General features: G+C 44.0%; 1 protein-coding gene across 1 annotated transcript in view; it reads right to left on the reverse strand.

The window, feature by feature from the left end:
• Nucleotides 1-24,565, reverse strand: part of mylk3 (myosin light chain kinase 3) — a gene marked incomplete at its 5' end in the record, with an annotated part of 52,031 nt that extends 27,466 nt beyond the window's left edge. Inside the window, 6 exons of the mRNA XM_083662171.1 lie at nucleotides 3,349-3,454; nucleotides 12,252-12,916; nucleotides 13,402-13,500; nucleotides 16,920-17,205; nucleotides 17,309-17,393; nucleotides 23,951-24,565. Of these exons, the coding sequence (XP_083518297.1) occupies nucleotides 3,349-3,454; nucleotides 12,252-12,916; nucleotides 13,402-13,500; nucleotides 16,920-17,205; nucleotides 17,309-17,393; nucleotides 23,951-24,565 (1,856 nt within the window). The remainder of the gene's footprint in view (nucleotides 1-3,348; nucleotides 3,455-12,251; nucleotides 12,917-13,401; nucleotides 13,501-16,919; nucleotides 17,206-17,308; nucleotides 17,394-23,950) is intronic.
• Between the last annotated feature and the right edge of the window lie 891 nt (nucleotides 24,566-25,456).

The raw sequence follows: 25,456 nt of genomic DNA on the forward strand, positions 1-25,456 counted from the left end.
GCTAGCGGAAACGCCGTTGTCGGGGCTTTTGGTTCTCGTGTTGAAGAGTCGGATGGCAGTCGGGAAGAAGCTGTCCCTGTGACGTGAATGTTCTGGTTCTGCCAGACTTCAGTCTCCTGAGGGTAGAGCCTCAAAGGATTTGTGGCCTGGGTGGGAAGGGTCGGCATTGTGGCAGTGTTCAGGTCCTGAAGGGATGGCGGGCTGCATCTAGCCTGGGTAAACCCAGCCTCCACGTGACCTCTATCAGTTGTGACTGATAGCACATACAGTAGATAGAGGTCACGTGGAGGCTGGGTTTACCCAGGCTAGGCTGCATCCGATCACCTTTTCAGCACGTATGGGGTATGATGTATGGGGTTGATGCAGTTATTAGTTAGCTGTATGTAGACCAGACCTAATCAAGTCATGGACCCCCACATAGACACTCTTAAGGCCTACATATTGTTGATTTAGTATTGGATTACTGAACTTTCTGTATTGTACATGGAGTGAGAGTGAAACCTATGATTATAATAATCATTCTTTACGTGATCTAGTTCTAGAATCATACTATAAAGCAAGACATCTCTGTCTGTGTCTCTTCTGAAGTGGCATTGACCATGCTGAGAAGAAGACGGGGACAGACACAGTGTCTCAGTGTCTCCTCTGAAGTGGCATTGACCATGCTGAGAAGAAGAGGGGGACAGACACAGTGTCTCGGTGTCTCCTCTGAAGTGGCATTGACCATGCTGAGAAGAAGAGGGGGACAGACACAGTGTCTCCGTGTCTCCTCTGAAGTGGCATTGACCATGTTGTTGCATGCAAATGCAGCCCTCTCAACGCCTGCCCAAAATAACCTGAGGAGCAGCCAGAGTGTATTTGTAGCCTGAACAGGGCTTAGACATGTCTGTGTTACCAGCTGTTCACTTATACAAATATTTGCTGGAAGCTGAGCTGCTCTGGATGCAGAAGTCATCTCATTGGTTGACTTAAACATTCATGGGCGGAGAGACGAGAACCACAGTTTTGTCGAGCGCAAATTTGAAACGGCAAAGAACAAACTTTGATGAAAATATAACTAACAAAAAGAAATGGATTTGTAGCGCGAGAGTGCTCGGACATTTTCAACCGCTTCAGTCTAACAAGCAGAAAAACGATGGAACTTTAGAGTTACACGCTAACGTCATGAGAACCGCCTCCAGAGCAGCTCTGCAATGCATGGTGGGTAGAACTCAAACTCCAGTCAGTGTTGAGCACCAGTGTCGGGGGTAACTCATTACAAAAGTAACATATTACATGTAATATATTACTTTTAGCAGTAACTCAGTAATATAACTTATTACTCATATGATTTCAGTAATATTATACCAGTTACTTTGTCAAGTAACTCAAGTTACAAATTGAGTTACATTTTATTAAATCAAAGCACATAATAAAGATACAATAATTTCCTACTCAAACTGCACTATAGATGACAATAACAAAGGAAAAGGATAACATTTAGAATTTTGGTTGGTTTACACTGACTTCAAGGCGGTTGAAATTATTTTTCGGGATGGTTCCGAGGCGGCGATGTCATTCTGCTGGTGCTGTTGTTTTGGTAAAAGTAATGCAACAAAAGTAGTGTATTAAGTAATGAGTTACTCTACACAGAAAGTAATATTGTAAAGTAACTTATTACTTTCAAATGAAAGTAACTAGTAGTATATTACATTTTCAAAGTAACTTGCCCTACACTGTTGAGCACTAGCTCGTACTGTACATGCTATCTCTCTGCCCACGCTAGCTATCGCCGCTCTGATTCTATCCAGTGAATGCCATATCGAGTTACCACCGGGGACTGCAGGGCTCTCATCTCTCGTTATGATCTGGAGCGCTGCGGTCGCAGCACAGAGATGACTGAGCAGGTGCCAAGCTGACAATATATTGAAGCCAAATCAAGCCGCGGGTTGCCATATAAATAGACGGTGGGCAACCCCAGTTAATGAGTTGTGTTTGGGCTTAAGAGGACCAGAGAGGATTGGAGATATATGAACCCTCTGTGGTTGTCACACTAGGGTTAGACTGATATATTGGATGTCTAAATTGGACAGATGTCCTTTTAGGAAGATTGAATATAGGCCAGTTATGTGTTGTCCACCAATACGATGGATATGAAGTAGTTTGATCAATTACTAAAGTATAGAGTTGGTCAGTAGTACAATGGGTGTCTATGGGACGCCCTCAACCTTTTTGCTTGAAAATTGTTGAAATTAAAGATTAAAGACTGAATACATTATCGCCATTCAGCAGGGTCAGTCCAAAACGATCAGTATTGGTATGATCGGCTTTCAAAAACCCATATCAGTCGTACGTCACACCAAGATAATGGCAGTTTTGTCTAGGAAATAGAATTTGTGATTTAGCCAGTAAAAAGTGTCTAGAAAAGCATAATCATAAGGTGATTTATTTGTTTACAAAGCATTTTATTATGACGCACATTATGGTGCACAGACACCAGTGAGACATTTATGGGATGCACATCATATTAATGCCAGATGGCATCTAGCTGAGTACAGATATTTCCAAGTGTCCTGTGCAAACGTTTCCACTCAGCACTAGGGGTGGGAATCACCAGATGCCCACGATACGATACTAAAACGATACTTGAGTCACGATACGATAGTATTGCGATATCGCCGATATTGCGATATATTGAATATTGCGATATATTGAATATTGCGATATTTCAATATATTGTCTAACTCCTTTTCCTTGACCTCACCGGAAGTAAAACATGCAGTGTTTTTTTGTTTTGTTTTGTTTTTGCCCAAAATGTAGGCTACATTATTAAGCTTCTCTGTACTCAATACGCCACTGCAGGCGCGGACTGCAACATCGGGCGCTTCGGGCAGATGCCCGGTGGCCTGGCATGGCATGGCCTGCATTTTTTTTTTTTTTTTGTATCGATACTTGGTGTCCAAATATCGATACAATATCGTCAGGCAAAATATCGCGACACTATGGTATATCGATTTTTTCCCCCACCCCTACTCAGCACTGCCCTTCGAAGTCGAGCTGACATATTCAGTGTTTTTATCCCCAGACGCTCATCAACATCAGGAGTCGTAGTAATGAGACACAAAGGTCCCCTGTCTCCCTCTTCTCTCCAATAAAACCTTTTTTTTTGCCAAGTATTTGAAGAGTGACCTTTTGACCTTTTAGCAGCTTTCTCTGTCTGTTTCTGTTGAATTTGCTCAGTCACTCAGCACCTCCTTGTACTTAGTGCACTTTTTCTATCAGGCTGATTGAAGGTTGTTTCAAATAATACGATCAGCCTTGACAGGATCATTTGGACAGCACCAGCCAAAGTGAAAAGGACGGACTTACCCTCCCAGAACCTCATTGGGCTTGACACTGTAATAGGAGCCCATGGGAACCTGCTTGGCGCTGACAATGCGGTGTTCAAAGGGCGCCGGTGCAGGTGGACAGTCATCTAAGGAGAGGGGGACAAGGCAACAGAGATTGCTGGTGTGTGTGTGTGTGTGTGTGTGTGTGTGTGTGTGTGTTGTGTGTGTGTGTGTGTGTGTGTGTGTGTGTGTTTGTGTGTGTGTGTGTGTGTGTGTGTGTGTATGGAAAGACATGCCCCCTTTTGCACAGTGGCCGTGGAAACGTAATCAGTTTCTTCCTTGGCCCATGCCGAACCTTTCCACCGCACCGTTAATAAATAATATCAATAAATCAAATCAAATCAAATCAATTAAAAGTGTTCTTATATTGAATTCAAGTGCTATTCAGAGGTAGGGGGCGGGGCCATTCCACAGGGTATATTACTTCTAGCTTCAGTTATTTTGTGCTTGTGTGTTTGAGCTTCTCTTGTTGTAAGAAAGTTTTGCACACTTGAAATGACAACGGCAAACCTTTAAGTCCACGGCGCAGTGGTGTGTAGCCATTCAGCTTTATAGCAACCTGTCCCCACCCCCCCCCCCCATATGCCCCTAGCCACAAACCCAACGCACCCCTCGAATCCCGACTCTCTACCACCTTCCTATCCCTACCTTTTCCCTCACCCTGCCCACCCCTTGGAAAATTAGTCTTTGCAATTCCAGTAAAAAAAAAAAATGTTACGGTTTGTACTGTATCAGTCTCTGATTAATGCTGACATACTCTTCAGTACTCTTCACAAAGGCCCTATTAATAGGGTACTGGGTAGTGTTAGTAGGGTAGTGCAGAGTACAGTAGTATGTCTATTCACACCTGCCATTAGAATGTCTATTCACACCTGCCATTAGAATGTCTATTCACACCTTTCATTAGAATGTCTATTCCAGGGATACTCAACTTGCTTTGCCCGGGGGCCACTTTCGTGAAATGATAGAAGGCCAGGGGCCAGTTAATAAACAAACAATATACATTTTTCTGTAGCGGATTGTAGGTTTTTTTGGGGTGTCAGCCGGAGTTTAGTCTGACAATGTTGTGCACACCGGATAGTTAGTTAGGTTAAGTTAGTTAGGTTAAGTACATACATAAGTGCCTGGGTAGCGAGCAGACAATTTAGCAGCTAAATCATAGATTATTGAAAGATATTCCATATTCCAGACTGAAATGCTATAACAGAAGTGGAGTATTGGCCAGAATGACATGAACATTTGGACACTTATTCATGTTGTCATGTTGCATTCATTCTGAGCGCTCAGCACAGTTTATAGGCGGATGCAACGATAGGGGCCATACAGCGTTTCCACTCAGTGTGTGTGTGTGTGTGTGTGTGTGTGTTTGTGCGTGTGTGTGCTTCTCTCCCTCTACAGTTGGCTTTTCGTTTGGCAATTTTGACTAACACTGAATTATTATAGAAACGTTATAGCTGCAATTATTATAGAAACTAGAAACAGAGCGCACAGAGCCGCCATGACAGTTGCATGCATTTCTAGAAAAACGTCGAGTTTTACAGTCACAATATTGCTCCTCGTTGGTGTTCCCTCAAGGTCTCGTCATTGTGCCTCCCTGTGCCGCTCTATTCCCTCTCCAATTCTAGGCTGGTGAAATGACTGACTTATTTTGGAAACAGAAGCAGATATGAAGCAGTTACTATAGGAATGATTGAGCGATCATAGAAATGTCATAGAAACGTTGTATTGGCTGTTGGACGTTATTAGCCTACGCAGAAGGACGTCGGTTGATTTGCTACTTAACAAGAAGTCTACTCTTTCAAATCTTATCTCATTTATTCATATTCAATATTTCTGTTTTCATTTTTTTTTAAATAACACCAGAACAATGACAAAGTGACATAGCAATGCAATGACAGTGTCGCCATTACCCCAGACAACCCAACACAACCCAACCCAACCCAACCCAACCCAACACAACACAACACAACACAACACAACACAACACAACCCAACACAACCCAACCCAACCCAACCCAACACAACACAACACAACATAACCCAACACAACACAACATAACATAACCCAACACACAACACAACATAACCCAACACAACCCAACACAACACAACACAACATAACATAACACAACACAACATAACATAACCAACACAACATAACCCAACCCAACACAACCCAACACAACATAAAACAACACAACACAACACAACCCAACCCAACCCAACACAACACAACACAACACAACACAACATAACCCAACACAACACAACATAACATAACCCAACACACAACACAACATAACCCAACACAACCCAACACAACACAACACAACATAACATAACACAACACAACATAACATAACCAACACAACATAACCCAACCCAACACAACCCAACACAACATAAAACAAGACAACACAACATAACCAACCCAACACAACCCAACACAACCCAACACAACCCAACACAACACAACACAACACAACACAACACAACACAACACAACACAACCCAACACAACCCAACACAACCCAACCCAACACAACACAACACAACACAACACAACATAACATAACCCAACATAAAACAACACAACACAACACAACACAACACAACACAACCCAACATAAAACAACACAACACAACACAACACAACACAACCCAACATAAAACAACACAACACAACACAACACAACACAACACAACACAACACAACAAAACCCAACACAACACAACACAACACAACACAACCCAACATAAAACAACACAACACAACCCAACACAACCCAACACAACCCAACACAACCCAACACAACCCAACACAACCCAACACAACCCAACACAACCCAACACAACACAACCCAACACAACACAGCACAACACAACCCAACACAACCCAACACAACACAACACAACATAACATAACCCAACACAACCCAACACAACCCAACACAACCCAACACAACACAACACAACACAACACAACACAACACAACCCAACACAACCCAACACAACCCAACACAACACAACACAACACAACATAACATAACCCAACACAACCCAACACAACCCAACACAACCCAACACAACCCAACACAACACAACACAGCACAACACAACCCAACACAACCCAACACAACACAACACAACACAACACAACATAACATAACCCAACACAACCCAACACAACCCAACACAACCCAACACAACCCAACACAACACAACACAACCCAACACAACCCAACACAACACAACACAGCACAACACAACCCAACACAACCCAACACAACCCAACACAACACAACACAACCCAACACAACACAACACAACCCAACACAACAGAACACAACCCAACACAACCCAACACAACCCAACACAACACAACCCAACATAAAACAACACAACACAACACAACACAACCCAACACAACACAACACAACACAACCCAACACAACCCAACACAACCCAACACAACCCAACACAACACAACCCAACATAAAACAACACAACACAACATAACATAACCCAACACAACACAACACAACACAACCCAACATAAAACAACCCAACACAACATAACATAACCCAACACAACCCAACATAACATAACCCAACATAAAACAACACAACACAACACAACACAACACAACACAACCCAACATAAAACAACACAACACAACCCAACACAACCCAACACAACACAACACAACACAACACAACCCAACACAACACAACACAACACAACCCAACACAACACAACACAACATAACCCAACACAACACAACCCAACACAACCCAACATAACACAACCCAACACAACCCAACACAACCCAACACAACACAACACAACCCAACACAACCCAACACAACCCAACACAACACAACCCAACATAAAACAACACAACACAACACAACACAACATAACATAACCCAACACAACACAACCCAACACAACCCAACATAACACAACACAACCCAACACAACCCAACACAACCCAACACAACACAACACAACACAACACAACCCAACACAACACAACACAACACAACACAACATAACATAACCCAACACAACACAACCCAACACAACCCAACATAACACAACACAACCCAACACAACCCAACACAACCCAACACAACACAACACAACCCAACACAACCCAACACAACCCAACACAACACAACCCAACATAAAACAACACAACACAACACAACACAACATAACATAACCCAACACAACACAACCCAACACAACCCAACATAACACAACACAACCCAACACAACACAACCCAACATAAAACAACACAACACAACACAACACAACACAACACAACACAACACAACCCAACATAAAACAACACAACACAACACAACACAACACAACACAACACAACCCAACACAACACAACCCAACATAACACAACACAACCCAACACAACCCAACACAACCCAACACAACACAACACAACACAACACAACACAACACAACACAACACAACCCAACCCAACACAACACAACACAACACAACATAACCCAACACAACACAACCCAACACAACCCAACATAACACAACACAACACAACCCAACACAACCCAACACAACCCAACACAACACAACACAACCCAACACAACACAACACAACCCAACACAACACAACACAACACAACACAACCCAACACAACCCAACACAACCCAACACAACCCAACCCAACACAACCCAACACAACCCAACACAACATAACCAACATAACACAACACAACCCAACACAACACAACACAACCCAACACAACCCAACACAACCCAACACAACATAACCCAACACAACACAACCCAACATAACACAACACAACCCAACACAACACAACACAACACAACACAACACAACCCAACACAACCCAACACAACCCAACACAACCCAACACAACACAACACAACACAACACAACCCAACATAACACAACACAACCCAACACAACACAACCCAACATAACACAACACAACCCAACACAACCCAACACAACATAACCCAACACAACACAACCCAACACAACACAACACAACACAACCCAACATAACACAACACAACACAACCCAACACAACCCAACACAACCCAACACAACACAACACAACCCAACATAACACAACACAACCCAACACAACCCAACACAACCCAACACAACCCAACACAACCCAACACAACACAACACAACACAACACAACACAACCCAACACAACACAACCCAACACAACACAACCCAACATAACACAACACAACCCAACACAACACAACACAACACAACACAACCCAACACAACCCAACACAACCCAACACAACACAACACAACCCAACACAACCCAACACAACCCAACACAACATAACCAACATAACACAACACAACCCAACACAACCCAACACAACCCAACACAACCCAACCCAACACAACACAACACAACACAACACAACCCAACACAACACAACCCAACACAACACAACACAACATAACACAACACAACCCAACACAACACAACCCAACATAACACAACCCAACATAACACAACACAACACAACACAACACAACACAACACAACACAACCCAACACAACACAACCCAACATAACACAACACAACACAACCCAACACAACACAACCCAACACAACACAACCCAACACAACACAACCCAACACAACCCAACATAACACAACACAACCCAACACAACACAACCCAACATAAAACAACACAACACAACACAACACAACCCAACACAACCCAACACAACCCAACACAACACAACACAACACAACCCAACACAACCCAACACAACCCAACACAACACAACCCAACATAAAACAACACAACACAACACAACACAACCCAACACAACACAACACAACCCAACACAACCCAACACAACCCAACACAACCCAACACAACACAACCCAACATAAAACAACCCAACACAACACAACACAACCCAACACAACCCAACACAACCCAACACAACCCAACACAACACAACCCAACACAACCCAACACAACACAACACAACACAACACAACACAACACAACACAACATAAAACAACCCAACACAACACAACACAACCCAACACAACCCAACACAACCCAACACAACCCAACACAACACAACCCAACACAACCCAACACAACCCAACACAACACAACACAACACAACATAACATAACCCAACACAACACAACCCAACACAACCCAACATAACACAACACAACCCAACACAACCCAACACAACACAACACAACACAACACAACACAACACAACACAACACAACCCAACACAACACAACACAACACAACACAACATAACATAACCCAACACAACACAACCCAACACAACCCAACACAACCCAACACAACCCAACACAACACAACCCAACATAAAACAACACAACACAACACAACACAACCCAACACAACCCAACACAACACAACACAACCCAACACAACCCAACACAACCCAACACAACACAACCCAACATAAAACAACACAACACAACACAACACAACCCAACACAACACAACACAACCCAACACAACCCAACACAACCCAACACAACCCAACACAACACAACCCAACATAAAACAACCCAACACAACACAACACAACCCAACACAACCCAACACAACCCAACACAACACAACCCAACATAAAACAACACAACACAACATAACATAACCCAACACAACACAACCCAACACAACACAACCCAACATAAAACAACACAACACAACATAACATAACCCAACACAACACAACCCAACACAACCCAACATAACACAACACAACCCAACACAACCCAACACAACCCAACACAACACAACACAACACAACACAACACAACACAACCCAACACAACACAACACAACACAACACAACATAACATAACCCAACACAACACAACCCAACACAACCCAACACAACCCAACACAACCCAACACAACACAACCCAACATAAAACAACACAACACAACACAACACAACCCAACACAACCCAACACAACACAACACAACCCAACACAACCCAACACAACCCAACACAACACAACCCAACATAAAACAACACAACACAACACAACACAACCCAACACAACACAACACAACCCAACACAACCCAACACAACCCAACACAACCCAACACAACACAACCCAACATAAAACAACCCAACACAACACAACACAACCCAACACAACCCAACACAACCCAACACAACACAACCCAACATAAAACAACACAACACAACATAACATAACCCAACACAACACAACCCAACACAACACAACCCAACATAAAACAACACAACACAACATAACATAACCCAACACAACCCAACACAACACAACCCAACATAAAACAACACAACACAACATAACATAACCCAACATAAAACAACACAACACAACACAACACAACACAACACAACACAACATAAAACAACACAACACAACACAACACAACACAACACAACACAACATAACATAACCCAACATAAAACAACACAACACAACACAACACAACACAACAAAACCCAACACAACACAACACAACACAACACAACCCAACACAACACAACACAACACAACCCAACATAAAACAACACAACACAACATAACATAACCCAACATAAAACAACACAACACAACACAACACAACACAACACAACACAACATAAAACAACACAACACAACACAACACAACACAACAAAACCCAACACAACACAACACAACACAACACAACACAACACAACACAACATAAAACAACACAACACAACACAACACAACACAACACAACAAAACCCAACATAACACAACACAACACAACACAACACAACATAACCCAACACAACACAACACAACACAACACAACATAAAACAACACAACACAACATAACACAACACAACACAACAATGACCATCGTACCATTGACTGTCATCACAATTGCAGTACTAGAAGTCTACTTCTGATCGCTTCGATGGTAAATTAGTATCTTCACAGAGACCGCCTTGATTATTACATAGCTTTCTGGTCTAGAAAATAAACAGCGGATAGCGCCCACAACACATGGGCAGGTAACAATAATGTTCTTACCATTTCCTTCCATCAGTTCAAAAATACAGCAAATATTCCCAGGTTGTGAAGTTGATTGTTGTGTCTGTTCTGAAAGCCAGTCAGAGCCTAACTGACTCTGCAGTCAACCAGCTGCCGCAGTCAGCTTTTAATAATACCATGGAACAAAATATATATAGATAGATGGTTTCACTGGAAAGTTGGTTTGGACCCAAACATTTCATGTCAGCTATTGTATTAGCAAGCACTGCAACAGGAAGTAAACGTATGTTGTCAAGTTGAAACTGTCTATTTTACAGTAATTGCACTAGTTTACAATTTTAACTGATAATACAGTTTGAAAACCAGTCTGCAGATTAGAATAGCCTACAGAATGTTACTAGAATGAAGCACCCTTCGGCCATTTCTAACCCCTGATCAAATTCACATTCACAGTATTGTACCCTACTGTAGATGGAGGCAAGGCCCATCGGTCCTACAGCTACATTGACCAAGAGCAAAGTAGGTTATGGGACATCATGTACGAGCTGACACAACTGAAGTTACTGTAACTGTTTCTGCCTAGAGAGGAGCTCACAGCAATCCCAGGGGATTCATAGCTCTGAAAAAATCTGATTACCACAGATCCTCAGACCTCCAAACACAAAAAGACAGATTCATTCCTGCAAAAAGATTCAAAATGTAGTTTCACACTTGCAAAACTAACGAGCTAGTTTGAACTTTTTAAAATGTGTATCATAGCTTCAAGCTTTCGGATGATGTGCCAAGCTTACCTATGACTGCAAACTGGGACGCAGAGGCAGCATCCTGTCTGCTAGCTGAGGGAGCTGGCGTCGGGGTGGAGGAGGCTGGTGTCGGGGTGGAGGAGGCTGGTGTCGGGGTGGAGGAGGCTGGTGTCGGGGTGGAGGAGGCTGGTGTCGGGGGGGAGGAGGCTGGTGTCGGGGTGGAGGAGGCTGGTGTCGGGGTGGAGGAGGCTGGTGTCGGGGTGGAGGAGGCTGGTGTCGGGGTGGAGGAGGCTGGTGTCGGGGTGGAGGGGGCTGGTGTCGGGGTGGAGGAGGCTGGTGTCGGGGTGGAGGAGGCTGGTGTCGGGGTGGAGGAGGCTGGTGTTGGGGTGGAAGGGGCTGGCTGAAGGTTCGGCTGTACAGAGCACTGCTGTCCTGACTCCGCTCGCACAGTCTGGAGATGAAGAACCTCAGTCTCTGGCTCTGGGTCCACTGGGCCGGCACCCACGTTGTCGTTGTGGCTCAGTGCTGGCTCTGTCACTGGAGATAACGTCTTCTGCTGGTTGGCAGGTAGCAGGGAGATGGCCTCATGGTTGACCCCCGACTTGGGTTCCTCGGTACTGGTGGTTGTCATGGGTAACGGGGCCGATTTCGGAGTCCCCGTTTCCATGGTGACAGCCTCAGCAACCGTTTCCGCAGCCATCCCGGGACCGCTGCTAGAAAACACAGCGCAATCACCAGGGTTCAATCTTTGGGGAATTAATTGTACAACATGTCCTCCACAAATGCACTGGCTGACACAGGATGGGTTAAAGTGGGAAGGTTATTTTCGGAATTCCATTCAGTAGAGATTCCTGATTGCTTTGCTGAAAGTGAATGAACGTTTCAGTGTCTGTAAAGTATCTGCAAACTGGTTATGCTTTTGTTTTCAATAACTGTGAGAGATGATCAACATTGAACCTGCACTCCTATGATGAGATGAAAGTTACAGTGTAGCAAAGCAAGCCTGTCTAAATCACGGGTAACAGCAGAAACATTATGTCCAAAATGTAGCAGTTAATTAAATAGTGCATTGCGAATGAAAATACATGCAAGTGCATCAGGAAATTAATCTTTTTTTGAGTGAAGATGATGAAAATGTGATGTCATGTGACAGAGCTCTGTATGTTGAGGAGGAGATTTCCCAGACTAAATGGTTGACCTGCTCGAGAGGTGCTCTCCATTCTTCTCAGTTCTTTGAAATGACTGGAGCCCAGCTGGTTGTCGTGGTTGTTTGGACGTCAACGTTCCCACTGGTTTCCTGTCAGAGCAGCAATTATAGATGAACAATTGGGAGGAGAGGCGGGGGATGAGGGTACATTAGGAACAGTAGACGGCAAAAAAGATACAATATTGTTTGGTTCTCTTTTCAAAAGATTTGTCAAATGCAAGTTAAGGCTACCGTACTAAGTATCAGTATCTAAAACATTACTTAGCTGCTCTAAATCTAAGCTTTTTTTGGTAGGTTTTGCATCGGTAATCCATTACATTTACTGCCAGAAACAGACTAATCAAATGACAGATTCCCTTTGAGATCGGAATGCCACACTTTGGCTAAAACATCTCAATTTCGCTGATTTAAAAGAAAGTGATTGTGATTGAGTGTTCATTCAAACTCATTTGTGTTGATTTGGCCAATACACAGGTAGTGACGAATCAAAATGTCCTAGATGAATTCCAGGGTATTGATTGGTGTTGATGGTTTAACAGCCTTCCAAAATGGCAAATATTTACCGTCCGTGTCACATTTGAGATATTGTTGGTGTATTGTATTGTACGAGGAAACTAAATAAGTTGTGTTGTTGTTGAGCAAGACTGTTGACAACTGGTTGTCAACAGGGCCGTAGCCAGGGTTCCAAAATAGGGGAGGTCCAGCAAGGCGGAAAAAAAAATTGAGCTTTTTTTTCCCCCTTTTTAAGCCATATTTAGAGTAATATATAATTTTAAATCAACATTAGGATTATACTGTTGTGATGTCATTATTCAGTATATTCTCTTTCATGTCACCACCTGCTCAGCTCTCCTGTCAACATAATTGTAACTAACAAACACAAACTGTTTTAGCCAAATTCATATCAAAATGACACCTACAAACACAGGTACACAACCCAAGCCGTACACAACACACAAAGTCATCATCGATAATAAAAAAAACATACAGAGGGACATTTATTTATTCCTGATAGGAACGATTGAAAAATAAAATAAAATATATTATGTTGTTTTTACCTTTACACCACCTCTTTTTGTTACTTATTGGGTCATGAAACTGAAACCATGCATATAGCCACCTGCATACCTGACTTCGGGAGCTTGGCAATTGGCATCATGCATGATTAGCCAGTAGCATCCCAACGTGTCACACAGGTAACATTACTTAAGAGACAGACTAGACACTTACTTTCTTGGTTGTTGCTAAAAAATCTGTCAGTGTCACTCACTGTCTGTCGTTCACTCGCTCACTGTCTCGCAGCTCGCTCACCTTCAATTATCTCGCCAGGCAGACAGACAGTCATCACTCACCACCAGGGGCGGACTGGGATCATAATTCAGGCCGGGCATTAGATACCAAGCAGGCCAGGCCGATACGGGCCGACGCGCGCGAAAAAATTTGGGGCGTTTGAAGCTCAATTTGGGGCGTTTGAAGCCCAATTTGGGCCGTTTGAAGCCAGATTTGGGCCGTTTGAAGCCCTATTTGGGTCGTTTAAAGCCAGATTTGGGCCGTTTGAAGCCTGATTTGGGCCATTTGAAGCCCAATTTGGGCCAAGTCCAATTTTACAATGAGATGCACCCACTTTAAACCTGAATAAAGTAATAAAAGCACTAGTAAACCAGTAGGCGGCGCCTGGCCTGCTGTTCAGTGAGTGGCCTGGCCTGGCCTGCAAAAAAAAAAAAAAAAAAAAAAAAAAATTTTTTTTTTTTTTTTGGCAGGCTGAAATATTAGGGGAGGTCCGGACCTCCCCGTTCTCATAGCTAGCTACGGCCCTGGTTGTCAACAGCACCGTCTGTCACTATTCGTTTACTCGCTCTGTTGGGGAGCGGTTGGGCTGCTGGCTATTTATGTACATTGTGCGGCTGGAAGATAATATCAGGAACCAGAGTAAACAAACACACATGACTGACTTTGGACATATCAGTAAAGGGTCAACCCACCAAAACACAGATTACAAAGTTTTATATTTGCAGAATTCAATTTACCACCTTTTTTTAGTCAGATTATACAGATCAGATAACCTCACCGTAGCCATGACAGTATCAAACTGCTGTGAAATTATGATATGGTCTTTGAAGGGACAAAGCATATCTAATACATTTTAGAAAATGTAACAGATTTTTGTATAAACTGGTGGTTGACTTATGATAATCGCTGACTGGAGATCAGTTATCAGTCCGTGTTATGTACCACTGTATCATTTAAATTTTTATCAATAAGTAAAAAGAGAGAAAAGTGTTTTGGTAATTGAACTGTATCTAAACTTGATCAGTGTCAGAGTTTGGCTACTTCAGCATGTGAAGCGATTTAAATGGATTTCCTTTAAATAGCATTTCCAAAAGCAATTGGAAATCTCGTATCATATTTGAATCCATACAACAGCCAGGAATCACAATCATTATCGCTGACAGAAATGACATTCTCACAGCCAGTTCTGCTGACGGGAGCGACTGGCTATGAACGTGGCCTGCATACCCAGAATGCCTTGCAGCAGGGGGCGTAAATAAATAGACGGTGCAGGCAGTGCGGTAGCGCTGGGGGCCCGTGGCGGGTAGGGGGCGCCGTAGAGAGAGTGGGCCCTCCAACGATGTATTGAGCAGAGAATGGGCCCTTACACAAGTGCTATTAGCCTATTTCACATCCCACCCCCAATTCACCCATTTTGTGTCTAAAAGGCAGGGAGTAAAACAGGTTACAAGCAAGAAATTGATTCGAGCCCCGGCACTGGAACACGGATTGGAAGTTGGAAACCCTCGTTAGTGTTCTGCTTGCACCTGCTTTACTTCCTGCCTTTTAGAATTTGTTCATCTTTTGTTTTGTCGTTTGATTTTCTTATTCTGTTTCCGCTGCTTGTCTCCTGTCTAGGGCGGGGTCTACGCTGGAAACAGGCCGAGTGACAAAATCCCTCGGGCCCCGTCGGCCTGACACACACACACACACACACACACACACACACACACACACACACACACACACACACACACACACACACACACACACACACACACACACACACACACACACACACACACACACAGCTGAGGCCCAGTGGCACCAGTTCCAGGTGACTAACCAGTAAATGGGTGTGAGGGTTGTAAACTGGATGGTTGTATAGTCACTGGGTGTGGAACTTTGTGTCCATGTATGACACACACACACACACACACACACACACACACACACACACACACACGAGGCATCTTGGGTATGCAGGCCACGTTCGTAGAGATAGTCGCTCCCGTCTACTGATTGACACTACTGCTACCATATTGCATGTTCTCTTAAAGTTGGAATCCAGACTTTTCTAAATAGAATTATGCACAAGTGTTGGATTTTTCTATATCCCCCATTTATCTATTGTTATACAGATCACATACTTATTTTCTGAATACTTGCTGTTACCATGGCCCAATTTCTGCACAGGGAACACACATTTTTCATCCAATTGAATCTTGTCATAAGCATACCTCTGTATAGTAGGGGCTGTGGCTTTAGCTGCTGTAGCCGCCTGAGGCTCTGGCATGAAGGTCTGGACTCTGGTGGGCTCTCGGCTCTTCAGGGTGACCTCCTTGGGCCTGCGAGAAGAGCCTTTGCTGGACCCGCCTCTCGTCAGCCGAGGAGCAGCCTCTTTCTGCTGGGCTGAGGAGGAGGAACTTTGTGACGGACGGGAGTCAGGAGAATCGGTGGGAGAAGCTGGAGATGATGGAGCTCCATGATCTTCCAGCTCCACCTCCTCGGGAATCTGTTTGGTGTCTGCAGAGGAGGAGGAATGATCCCTCGTATAGTGATGACAAGCCATTGTACCCTTTAGAGGTACAATTCAGTCGTGTTATTTGGGAGAGTGGGCGTGCCTCACCTTTCGCCGCTTCAGATCCCTCTTCTTCCACCTGTGTGCCCTGATGGCGGACTTGTGGTTTTGGACTCCCATCTTGATCTTTTTTCTAAGAAGAAAACCACATGATTTGATTTTTACCTTTATTTATCCACGGCAGTGTGGGGCAAGTTACTTTCAAAATGTAATATACTACATATTACTAGTTACTTTCATTTGAAAGTAATAAGTTACTTTACAATATTATTGTCTGTGTAGAGTAACTCATTACTTGTTACACTACTTTTGCATTACTTTTACCAAAACAACAGCAGCAGCAGAATGACATCGCCGCCCCGGAACCATCCCGAAAAATAATTTCAACTGCCTTCAAGTCAGTGTAAACAATCCAAAATTCTAAATTGTATTCTTTTCCTTTGTTATTTTCATCTATAGTGGTTGTTTGCATAAAAACACACAGTTTGATTAGGAAATGATTGTATCTTTTTTAAATATGTGCTTTGATTTAATCAAATGTAACTCAATTTGTAACTTGAGTAACTTGACAAAGTAACTGGTATAATATTACTGAAATCCTATAAGTAATAAGTTGTATTACTGAGTTACTGCTACAAGTAATATATTACATGTAATATGTTACTTTTGTAATGAGTTACCCCCCAACACTGATCCACGGTAATCACATTTGGATTTCCATCTCTTTTCAAGTGGGCCATGCCTCACACACACACACACACACACACACACACACACACACACACACACACACACAAAAGCTGCCCAGTACAACCACAGTCTGATCTGCTGGCCACTGAGCAGCTCCACTGGAGCGTTTTGGGTTGAGGGCCTTGCTCAAGGGCACCTCAGTGGTGGTAATGAGGGAGGGGCAAGCGCTGCTTTTTCACTTTCCCCACCCAGATTTATGCTACTGGGTCCGGGGATCGAACCAATGACCTTCCGGTCACAAGTTCGCTTCTCTAACCTTTAGGCCGCCACTGCCCAACAATCATAATCATTCATAATCAGCCATAGAGACACTGCATGAAATAGGCCACGCCCATCACAGGGGAAAGTCTCAAGTCTCTTATGGATGAGCTTTCTATCATCTGCTGCATGCAATCCAGTCTGCTTAGATTAGAACACTGCCGTTCATGACAGGGCTGGGGCAGAAGGCAGCAGGTTAAGTACATGGCAGTTGAACATAGAAGCGGAGAGAGTAGGGACAGTGGAGGCAGAGAGAGATAGACTGAAAAATGGCTTATTTATACTTTGGCATGTATGACATCACCGATGACATGACAGCAACAACTATGACTGTCACGATCAGATACAAAACCTGGACCCAAATGCACGACTCAAGAGACAAGTTTCCAAAGTAAAAAGTCTTTACTCAAAACAAAAATCCAACAAACAAAACAGGCAAAATTCCAAAAGGTTAACTGAGGCAGAAAATACAGATCATGGTCAAAATAGGAATGCTATGGCACTGAGCTGTTTCTGGGTGGATGGCAATTACAATCTGGCAGAGAGCTGGTGGAATGGACATGAAGATATACTAGGGAGCTGATTAGGGAATGAGGAGCAGGTGAGTGGGGATGATTGGCACACAGGTGAAACTACTGAGGGAAGACAGGCAGGTGGGAGTGGCTGGGTCTGGAATGACAGCAGAGTTAGAACAGAGTATGAACAATAAGACTGAATGAATGAGGAATGAACAACTGAATGCAAAATAGTAACATAATAAAGAATGATACTACAAAACTATGACAATGACATCACCCACCCAGTCTGCTCATCACACCACTGATGTTGTCATTGCTCAAGTGACATCACATCATTAGGTATAGCTGGTATATAATATCTGCTCCTGGAGTTGTTTGAAACACAGTCACTGAAGAACTAAATCTATAAATGAAAATAAATAAACTGACAGTCCTTCAAGTCAGTTTTGGTGGAGCACAAAGTCCTTCATCACTTGTGTTAGTGGTAGGGAGTGGACTTGGTTCAGGCGATGTGTGCCCAGCGCTTGGCGGATCTGGATCCGACACACATGGGCCAGACTGCGAGGACATCTCTTGGCCTCCAGAAAGACCCTGAGAGCGTCGGGATCCGCCCTCTCCTCCAGCCGTGCCTGCTCTGTGGTCACCAGGGCTGGGTCAGCACCGTGGTCCAGCAGCAGCTGGACGAAGGCTGTGTTCCACCTGTTACGCAGCACCACATCCAGCAGGAGAGAAGCCACGTCATGGGTCAGAACGCCAGCGGACTGGAGCAGCAGGTGGAAGCAGTCCAGGTTGTTGCGTGCTGCAGCACTGATGTAGAGAGGGATGCGTGAGCCGCATATGCTTCTGTTAGGGTCGGCCCCGGCTTCCAGGAGGATCTGGACACAGTCCAGGTGACCGTGGCACACGGCATGGTGTAGAGGTGTCATGTTATTCTCATCAGCTAGGTCTACCTGTGCTCCCTGTGTGATCAGGTAGTCCACACAGGCAGCATGACCCCTCCAGGCTGCGTGCACCAGAGGGGTCATCCACCTCCACCCGTAAAGACACAGCACATTGATCAGCCTTCTGAGGTGGTCTTCCTGCAGCAGGCTCCTCAGTGTGTCCAGGTCTCCTTCCCCGATGGCAGCATAGAGCCGCATGTCAACATACCCTGCTTGAACAGCCATTCCTTCAGATGTGTCACTGTACCACACTGACTTGTATGCTGTGTCTCAAACAGAAGGTATTATCAGTGTTGCCAGGTGGGTTCTTTTTCTTATGGCAGCCTTGTGTTTTCCACCACTTATATAGCCTCAGCCAGGAAGGATTTATGACATCACTGATGACATCACAATTGCTCAAGTGACATCACTGATGATGTCACAACTGCTTTTATGACATCACTGAAGATCATCAAAGACACAAACCACCCCCACAACAGTCTGTTCTCCCTGCTACCCTCAGGGAGGAGATACAGGGTCCCAAGAGCACGCACAAATCGCTTGAGGGACAGTCTCTTCTCACAGGCCACGAGACTCCTTAACATATACAAATAGTGTAGTAGCCGCACTGTACCGCACTGTAGATGCTACCATTATGTATGACTAATGTTCAATAGTATGTTTAATTAGGTATACGCTATTTGCACCTAACAGAATGTTATTATGTTTAATTATGTTTGAAGTATGTTCATGCCATTTGCACATATGTGCAGTGAATACGCCACTGTCTGTGGCGTGTCTTACTGCTCTATTGCTTGTTGCCTCTTGTTTTATTTATATATCTTTAAATTTTTGCACTATGTTGTAACGGAGCCTACAGCACAAGAATTTCACACATGATACTTGTACTACGGAGTGACAATAAAAATCTTGAATCTTGAATCTGATGACATCACAACCTCTTATGACATGACTGATATCACAATGCCTCTGACATCACTGATGATGTCACAATTTATGACATCACTGATGACATCATCACTGAGACTTTGTGTGAGAGTGAGTGGATTTATGACATCACTGATGATGTCATCAGTGGGACAGACAGACAAACAGACAGAGCCCTAGCTCCCTTAGATAGATAGATGTGCTCATTTTTTATGTATTTCCAGACACTTTTAGAGACACTGAGGGAATAAATTAATTACCGTAACACATTTCTAATTGGAAATATGAAACAACAAACTTTTTTTTTCCAATGGCAAGCACTTCAATATGCTCAAGGGTATCACTCAAAATGTGTATGATTAACAAATACGAAGTTGTAGCTAACATTGCGAGAAATGCCATGTTGTATTACGACTACATACTTCATACTACATGAGGAAAAAAAATCTGTTCTACTTAGAGACTCAACAACCATTTCTGTGGATTCCTTGCCCCCGAAAATGTGGAAATAGACACCAAATTTGTAATTCTAGGTCTAGTTGGAGTCAAGATATGGCCACAATTTTAATAATGGCAGCCATTTAAAAAAAACGTCATTTTAACATACTTCCACTAATGGGATTTTCTGGGATTTTTATTACAGTGTTTCGGGTATCAATATAAACATAAAAATGTGAAAATAAATTCTGTTGCAATTAGTTTAAGGTCAAACCTTATTTTCCCTAGACTATGAATGCAAACATGTTGGCCAATGGCCAGTCCACCAATTGTTTTCAATCCAGAAGGCAAAGTATTTATTTGATCATGGTGTCTGTTTTGTAAATGATAATGGTTGGGTTTCGCAAAAGCTTCTTAGCGCTAAGAAGCTTCTTTAACCCTTCTTAAGGCCCCCTTAAGAAGCAAACGCGTTTCCCAATTGCTTCTTAGCCTAAGATGATCTTTCGTTACGAAGGCATGCGTTTCCCAAAAGCTTCTTAGCGCTAAGAAGCTTCTTTGACGCTTCTTAAGGCTCTCGTAAGAAGCCAACGAAGCCAACACGTTTCCCGATTGCTTCTTAGCCTAAAATTATCTTCCGTTAAGAAGGCTGCGTTTCCCAAAAGCTTCTTAGCACTAGATGATCTTTCGTTAAGAAGGTTTTGTAAGAAGGGTCTGGGGCATTCTAACACCTTCTTAATGACGAAACACTGGCAGATCCAGCCGCATCAGGCAAAAGAAGATACTTGTGTCCACTGTTCCTCTTGTGTTTTTCCATTTTTCCTTTCTTTCATGCACACTTTAGTGTTTAAAATTGGGGAACACTTGAAAATCTCCCCTGTATGTATGGTTACTTGTGTTTTAAATGTTTTACCGTAGGCTATATTCCTCTAATCAGAATGGATTCCTTTGATAATAAGAATGTTGTGGATTTATATAGCACCTTTCACAGAACCCAAGGTCGCTTAAATTCTGTAGTGTTTCTCGCAATTTTGTTGTATGCTGTGTATATAAAGCAATTTGAACTGCAGTCCATGTCTGAAATAAATAATGTTTAATAGAAGAAGTTCCTGTTTAACATGACCACGATTAGGTTATTCTACAACAGTGTTTCTCAACCACTGGGTCGTGGCCCACTGGTGGGCTCAGAGTGCCATCTAGTGGGCCGCAGAGGACCTCTCACATGGAGATGGTGGACAGCTCCAGTTAAGATGCTTCTTAACACATTCACTGCCAGCCATTTTTTTTTTACTGTAGGTAGCTTCTGCCAAGCCGTTTTTTGAGGATTCTGGCTCATTTTACAAGAGCCGAGGATAATTTTCTGCTTGGACTTTGTGAACACGAAGTTCACAAAAGTACTAATAGAATGTGTGCTTTCTCTGTCTAAAAGAGTTAGTTTGTAGAGTTAGTAGTTATGTAGATATTAGCCGTTGAGTACAGCATGGTTTGAGCGTCTGAGACAGGAAGCTGAGATAATCGCAGTTTTGTGAAATTCAATCAAACAGGCAGAACAGTCACTTTAACCATTTATTTTTGGCATCAGTGAGAGATCAGACATCTGAACAATATAGTTCTGAACACCCTCTCCTTTAAACTCCTCCCTCCGTGGGCGTGTCTGGTGGCGTTTGTCACAAGCCAGTTTCTCCTGCCTGTCTGAGCAGTGAGCAGCCTCCCTCTCTGGCGGCCCCTCGTCGGCGAGTGTGGCGAGTGTGGACTGTGGGGCCCTTTACACGAGGACAGTTTCTGTAAGAAACGACACAATAGCGTTTCCTTCACACCTTTTCCTTCACACCTTCTCGGGCTTCTCCCCCGTTTACATGAGCGCTGTCGACTGTGGATGGGACTCAATCGTTTCTTGGATTTTCGGTTGAGAGCTTTGATGAAGCTTTGTGCGATTCTAGGCTTTATGCTGCCGACCCAGTCTATTTTTGGAACCCCCCACCGTTGTGCGCCGGTGTGCAGCAGCGTGAAAGCGTTTTCGCCTACAGTATGAGAATGAGGCTCGTTCGTTTCTGGGTTTTCGGAATGCGTGCGATTCTGGCCTTTCTGCGGGTGTTTCAAAGTGTGTTTCACCCATAATCTATTATGCAAATTTGCAATCCCCCACGCCAGCACCGCTCTCCGCTCTCGGTGTGCTGCTGCTGGCGCGGCCGCTCTCGGGCGAGTCTGGTGACTGATGACTGTAAAATCGCCAAGCCATTTCCTTGAGAATGGCTTGCTCCCGCGGCTGTTTTTGGTTGGCTTTCTCTCTGTCGGGAGAGCACTGTCGCCACTTAGTTGGTCGGTAAAATAGATTATACACATTCAATACTTCCAATATTTTTATAGGAGACGGGGGGAGCGTTGATCCACGCCCGACCGTCAAATTTTTTTTTTTTTTTTAAGACGAGATATCTCGTCTTTGGCACTCAACGGTTGGATTCTGTAAGACGAGATATCTCGTCATTGGCAGTCAACGTGTTAAGAGCCTTCTTTAGCGATGTGTTAAGAAGGCTGTTAAGAAGGCGTTTGGGAAACACTTCTTTGGAGCCTTCTTAACTCCTTAAGAAGCTTCTTAACCTTTCCTACCTGGTCATCGTTAGGTGAAGGGAAAAAATGCAAATTGAACTTGCTTGATTAACCAATACTGTGTGGAGGGCCACATTATATTATATTTTGAGAGACAAGCCGAGGGCCACTTAAAATCTGGCTCATTTCATAATCAATAACCTATATTTGCATACACATAGTGATTGCCATCACATGCCAACTTATATGGGACAATGGGAAGATCTTTTAGAGATCAGAGACTTTTTGTTTACGAAGCCCAGGAATGGACTAACCTGCTCCAAGAATGGACTGACCTGCTCCAGGAATGGACTGACCTGCTCCAGGGGAGTGCTGCTTTGAAGCAGGCCTTTGCTCCTCCACGGCACCACTCCTTTCAGAATAAACTCCACCACTTTGGAGTTGCCAAACACTTGGCCCACGTAGCGCAGCACCGTGTCCAGGGCCGACACCGAGCCCTCGATCCCCTCCAGCCTCTCCCTCTGCCTCTTCCCTTCCTGCTGCACGTTCTCCAGCAGGCCCTTCACCTCGGACAGCGAGCTTGGCTCTCCGCCTCCTGCACTGGGGGAGGCAGTCCTCGAAGTACCATCCCCGGCCTGGAGCTCTCCCTCCCTGCCGTGGCTCCTTTGTATCTGGGCCAGGTCCTTCTGCAAGGAGCCCAGGCCCTGGCAGACTACCTCCAGCCTGCGGAGCACCTCGGCCTGGCCAGAGGCGATCTGCTCCACCCTGCACTCCAGCCGCGTCAGCTTGATCTCCACACCTCCCAGAGTGGCCAGGAGTCCAGTGGAAGGGCCTTTCTTCATAGCTCCAGAGGAGGCTCCTGCATTGTCCAGCTTGCCCCCGTCGTACATTTGAGCAATGCAGTTGGCTAAAGTGACCCGTTTGTTCATGGCTGTTTCAGGGTCAAAGCAGCAGTCGGTGGTTGGTGGGAGAGTGGAGGTGGAGTAATCCACCTTGGTTTGTTCTTCATAAGCTCTATTTTGGTTGAAGCCCTTCAGTCTCTTACATCTCCCCCACAACAGTCCCACCCCTCTCTCTCTCTCTCTGTCTCTCTCTCTCTGTCTCTCAGTATAGAGAGGAAAAGTGACCGCCTACTTCCTGCTTCAGCACTGTACCAGAGATTTTTATCCGGCATTTATTTTCCCTTAGACATTTCGTAAAATGCGTATAAAAATAGTTTTACTTCGTCACACCAAATGGTTCAGCTATATTTAGAATCGGGAGAGACCATAGAACATTTCACTCGGACCAAAACTTAAAAAAACTACATCAGAAATATATTTTCTTTAAATCCGCAATTCTTTTTACGTTTTGGTCCCAGTGAAATGTTATGTAGTCTCTCCCGTTTCTAAATATATCTGAACCGTTTGGTTTGAACAAGTCAAACTATTTTTATACGCATTTTACGAAATGTCTATGGGAAAATAAACGGCGGATGAAAATCTCTGGTACAGTGCTGAAGCAGGAAGTAGGCGGTCACTCTGCCTCTCTATATCCCTGTCGTCTATATATGCCAGACACAACACCCCTAAATAAACACCTCCTCCTCACTATCTTATCTCTCCACTTGTTTGTAGCCCCCCTACCCCCACTCCTTCTCATGTACCAAAGCAAAAGTCACAGCCAAGATTCCAGTGGTGGCTTTGACGTCACCAAAACGTTTCAATTCATCTCAGAAGGTCTGACTGTTGACTGGCAGGCATGCGAGGAATTGCCTTACTGGTGGAGGCCCAACTCTTTGCCAAGACGACAAGGGGAAATGCTGTTCGCTGCCAGCTGCC

This window comes from Poromitra crassiceps (assembly GCF_964638095.1).
Source record: "Poromitra crassiceps genome assembly, chromosome: 28".
In the NCBI taxonomy this organism is placed as follows: domain Eukaryota; kingdom Metazoa; phylum Chordata; class Actinopteri; order Beryciformes; family Melamphaidae; genus Poromitra; species Poromitra crassiceps.